Raw genomic sequence first — 4,966 nt, 5'->3', positions numbered from 1 at the left:
ATGTGAAATACAGGCAAATGTCATTCGGGAATCCATTTGCAAAATGATGCAAGGAGATTGGATTGAAATTGTCGGGAAACACAGGAGCCCTGGATGAATTAAGAGCATTCTTGCAGTTCAGTCTGAGTGACAGTTCCACGTTAAGTTGGAGAGGAAGATGTGACCAAGATGGTCAGCATGAGGTAGGCATCCAAGCCATTGCTGGTTGTAGAGGGAGGTGTTTTAGACACTCTGGGTACTGGTCCTAAAAGCACAACGAAAGATGGGGAGGTAGAGGCTCAGTGGGCAGATGTGCCTTCTGTCCAGTTCAGGATCTGGCAAGCAGTGCCTGGGCAGCAGTAAGCTAAAGGGGGAAGTGAACCGGTAGCTCAGAACCTGTAGCTGGAGTATGGACGCAGGGGCCTGTTGCCCTGGGTTGCAGGGCCACAGCAATCTGAGCTTCTTGCCTGGCTCCCTCCTGCAGCAGGCACTCCTTATCAGGGCTGGAATTCTCCAAGGCCACTTCAGTTTCAAGGGTGGGCAGGCAGCAGTAGCACAGTGCTCTGAGTGCCCGGGACATTCGCTTTTTGATCAGCTTCCGGAGTGGCCTGGTTCCAGAGGCTGTGGGTACATCCTGGGGCTGGTCACTGGGCATGTCTGGCTCTGTGGATGGTTCCTCTTCGGTGAAGGCTATGTTCACAACCCCTATGCATTTCCCCTTCAGAGGTGGCTCAGGGGAAGAGAAATTTGCAGACAGGCCATCAGCGAAATTCGTGTTGACTGCAGTGTCCCCTAGAGTGGGGTTGATGGTGTTGGCAGGCAGTGAATCTTCTGGGTCTTTCTTGTCCGACAGGCCGTCTGCTGAATTCAGGTTGACTGCAGTGTCCCCTGTAGCAGGGTTGATGGTGCTGTCAGGTAGTGACTCTCCTGGGACCCTGTTATCTGAGTAGTGCATCACCTTTGGGCAGCTGTATGTGTGCAGCCTAACATTGCTTCTGTATTTCATCAGCAGAGCTGGTTTGCTATGTCTCCTCTTCATGGGGTCAGGGAGGCTAGTAGCAACTGCAGGGATGTTATTTTGTAGACTGCTATCCCCAGAGGTCAGTTTGAATCTGATGATGTTGATGGTGGCTGTGATATTATCCAACTTCAGGTGTTTTAGGGCTCCTACAACCTGTTGGCAAGTGTAGCCAATGTTACACATCGTCTCCACGACCTTGGGGAGGATTTCCTTGGCAGGAGGTGTTACGTGTTCCTCAATATGGCCCAGCCATGGTCGTTGGACAAGCCGAGATGATGTTAGTCTAAACCGTATATGAACTGTGAGCAGTCTCGCCAAGATGGTGTAACAGCGTGTAGAAAGAAGGCGGGGAATGGGGCACACGGTGGCGATGATATGGCGGTACATTTCTTCCAAGGTGGATTCTTCATAGGGGAAGTGTCCGGTGACCAGGACATAGAGAACAACGCCCAAGCTCCACATGTCCCCTGCCATACAGTCATATGGTTTTCTGGCTAAGATCTCTGGGGCCCAATATGGTAAGGAGCCCCAGAGTTCGTGCAGCATCTGGCCCTCTACAAGCTGAGTGGCTAACTCGAAATCGCAAAGCTTAACCTTGCCGCCTTCACCCAGCAGGATGTTCTCTAATTTGATGTCACAGTGCGTGATCCTTCTTTGGTGCAGGAAGTGCACAGCAGATGCCAATTGGTTGAATATTGGCCGAACCTCCTCCTCCTCTCGCTGATGAATATCGCCAAGTCTTTTCCTTCACTGTATTCCATAATGACTTATGTGGTCCACTGCGTGTTGATAGCGTGGAGGAACTGGATGATGTTCCAGTGTTGCAAGGACTTATGGATGGCTATCTCAGATCTGATGAATGCCACTTTATTGTGGGCTTTATTGAGTGCCTTGATAGCCACCTTTGTATTTGTGGGAAGGTGGTGGGCAAGCATTACCTCCCCAAATGAACCACAACCTAGGGATGTCAGGATTTTTTTTTTTTTTTCGAGACAGGGTTTCTCTGTGGCTTTTGGAGCCTGTCCTGGAACTAGCTCTGTAGACCAGGCTGGTCTCGAACTCACAGAGATCCGCCTGCCTCTGCCTCCCGAGTGCTGGGATTAAAGGCATGCGCCACCACCGCCCGGCAGGATGTTAGGATTTTAAAATCCTTCTCGAGGATAGCCTCTTCCTGGGGTCTGGCCATGATGTTCACTACGTTGTAGTTCGTTGGAAATCTGAGGGACACACGATGCTAGGGGGAATGATATAGTTTTAGGATGGAAGTTTACAGGTATGAATTCTTTGTCTTGAAATCTGAGACATCCCAAACAACCTAAAGATGCCTTTAAGGCTCAAGAAGTACAAGAAGCCTCAGTAGAAAAAGTAAAGACTAAATGGATTTTTCAAATAGGAAATTGGGTAATAATGAAGAAAAAAAATAAGACATTCACAAATCAAACCTAGGATGCAAACTAATAGCATAAATGGAAACACGAAATAGCAAAACTTAACCCTGGAACCAAAACCAATGAATTGGAAAGGAACTCACTGTAAAAAAGTCCAGTAGATTGGAGATTTGTAGTCTGTCACAGCCAATATTCAGAACACGTGTTCTGATGACTACCGACAGCTTCTCTGAGATACAAGGATAGGAGCCCAATGCAGGCAGTGCCTAAAACAGAGGAGTTGTTAGCATACTTTATAATGTCTCCTTGTGATGTCACCCCAAGGAGCTGCCCAATCATGGTTTGTCTAACTGACAGTGGTTAGTCCAGGTTCTGTACCAAAACCAGTGCCCTGAGTATTTTTCTCATGGCTGGCACAAAATCCCAGACCAGAATCAAATCCAGGGAGGAATTTGTGTGTGTGTGTGTGTGTGTGTGTGTGTGCTTTCAAGACACACTGAGCCATGGTGGTGGAGCATCTTGTTCCCAATAGAACTGATAGTTAGGTAGCTGGTGACCCTGAATTACAAGTTGTCTATTCCTAAGTGGCACAGTTCCTCCAGCTAGCCACATGTCTATGTGTTCCACAAATTCCCAAACTAGAAGCCAAGTTCTCAACACGTCTGACATGCATTGAGCAATCCCACTGTGGTACTTTGAATTAGAAATGTCTCATACATGTGCAACATTTGAACACATGGACACACAAGGTCAGTTGATGGTCCAGTTTGGGACCTTTATATGATGGAACCTTGGTGGCAGAACTCCATCAGTGGGACTACGTTGGTTGAATCAGCATAGTCTTCATGTCTTCTTCTACTTGCTGGAGTTTCAGTTGTTCACATCTCAATCTCCTGCATTTGGCTTCGGGAATCCAGACAGCTTCCATGATTCTGAACCACCCCAAAAGGCTTTTTTTCCTCGAAACTAAGACAGACAGGTATGCTTACTCTTTCTTAAGATGCCATGTGTGTAAATTTTTACCACGACAGAATGGTAGCTAATAAACATAATCTTAGCAGAGCTGGTCGATCCCCATCGCCACCCTACCGTGTTGTCCAGAAGTCAAGCAGACTCATTGCTGTCACACAGTCACACATTGATCTGTTCCATCCACCTCCACCAGACAAACAATGACCCCTTCAAGTTGCCTGAATTCCAGGTCCCGTCCTCTATAGTTGTAGCACAAGCATCATACTAAATAAACCTGCTTCCTGTTGGTACAGGACCGCCCCTTCCCTCAGAAACCTGCAATTCCATGGAGACATGCTTTGTCTGACAGGAATGAAACTGCTTCAGACTCCCATTGCGTGGCCTTCATTGCTGGAGTCCTGGTGCCCGGATGGAGGGTCTTTCCTAGCATCACTGTCTCTCTGTAGCTCTCATCTCTCCTCACTCCCCACTAAAGATACAGACTTGTATAACAAGGAAAGATAGAAGATCAAACTTAAAAGTTGAAATATAAAACTTGGCAACACAGTTGGAAAGAACCGATGGGATGACCTTCTCTTGTATTGTTACCGGGAAAACTCACTGGTGAATCCAGCAATCTAAAGAAATAACTGTAAAGATCCACAAATATTCCAGTAGTCCATAAAAGTGAGGGAAGGGAGACTTTCAAATCTTCTTATAAAACAAACTCTTCTCATAAAGCCTTAGTCTCTAGCCAAGTAAAGACACCTTGAAAAGGGATGAGAATGTGAAAGGGTCGTTGACTAAGAACATGGGATTGTCCTTAAGAAGAGTACTAGATTGTTTACTTCTTAGTAGGTGACACATTAAAATAATCATTCTTCATGATCAAGATGCCTTTGGGCAAACACGGGAATCAATTCACCTATAAAACTTGACAAAAGGGCATAGCATGGGCCAACATCAAGTGAACATAGTCACCCATGAAAAGGAATGAAATGCCACTGCCAGGAAAATCATGGAACCAGTGAAAGTTATATTACAGACAATCCAATTCATCAAAAAACATTCTAAAAGGAAAATCTCAATCAATGAAAGAAGAATAGAAATAACAGCTACATTTTAAAACAAAATTTTATATAGTCAAAAAGAATCAATCAATAACTGTCAAACACCAAAAGACAAACAGAAAACAGGGAAACTCACCTTTTCAGGATCCACCTACTCTGGAATGTCCACAATATTAGAAATAACTGAGTCCAAATCCTCCTCCACCAACCAACTCCTCCTCTGGGGTACAAGGACAAAATCCAGCCTCAGGTAGCGCCTTATATAGACTGGTCCCTAGCTGACCTCACAATGAGTCCCTGTGATGTCACTTGCACTGGGCCCATCATGGCTGAACAAAACCACAGTATTTTGCTGTAGTTGTTTTCCAATCTCACTTTCATTTAAATAATTTTTTGTTGAAAAGTTTTTTTCATTTTACATAACAAGCAGAGTTCCTCCTCTCTCCTTTCCTTCGGCTCCCTCCCCACCTTCTCTTCAACCAACCCCCACCCACTTCTCAAAAAGAAAAAGACCTTTCAGGGCAAGTCAAAAAAGCTTGGCATACCAAGTTGAGGCT

The 4,966-nt window shown here is 45.7% G+C and overlaps 1 protein-coding gene across 1 annotated transcript; it reads right to left on the bottom strand.

Annotated features, from left to right (window-relative positions):
• Nucleotides 1–343: 343 nt before the first annotated feature.
• On the bottom strand, nt 344–4,733 carry LOC121461469 (putative sperm motility kinase W). The gene is made up of 3 exons (XM_041672553.1): nt 4,698–4,733; nt 2,532–2,654; nt 344–1,720 (listed from the first exon to the last, which is right to left on the bottom strand). Exons 1-3 carry the CDS (start codon nt 4,731–4,733, stop codon nt 344–346), a joined length of 1,536 nt encoding a protein of 511 aa, XP_041528487.1.
• Nucleotides 4,734–4,966: the final 233 nt, after the last annotated feature.

This window comes from Microtus oregoni, unplaced genomic scaffold (assembly GCF_018167655.1).
Source record: "Microtus oregoni isolate MIOR12 unplaced genomic scaffold, Mior012 000022F_ref0000154, whole genome shotgun sequence".
NCBI lineage: Eukaryota > Metazoa > Chordata > Mammalia > Rodentia > Cricetidae > Microtus > Microtus oregoni.
The sequence above is the reverse complement of the archived record's forward strand: the minus strand, read 5'-3'. Positions and strand labels throughout refer to the sequence as shown.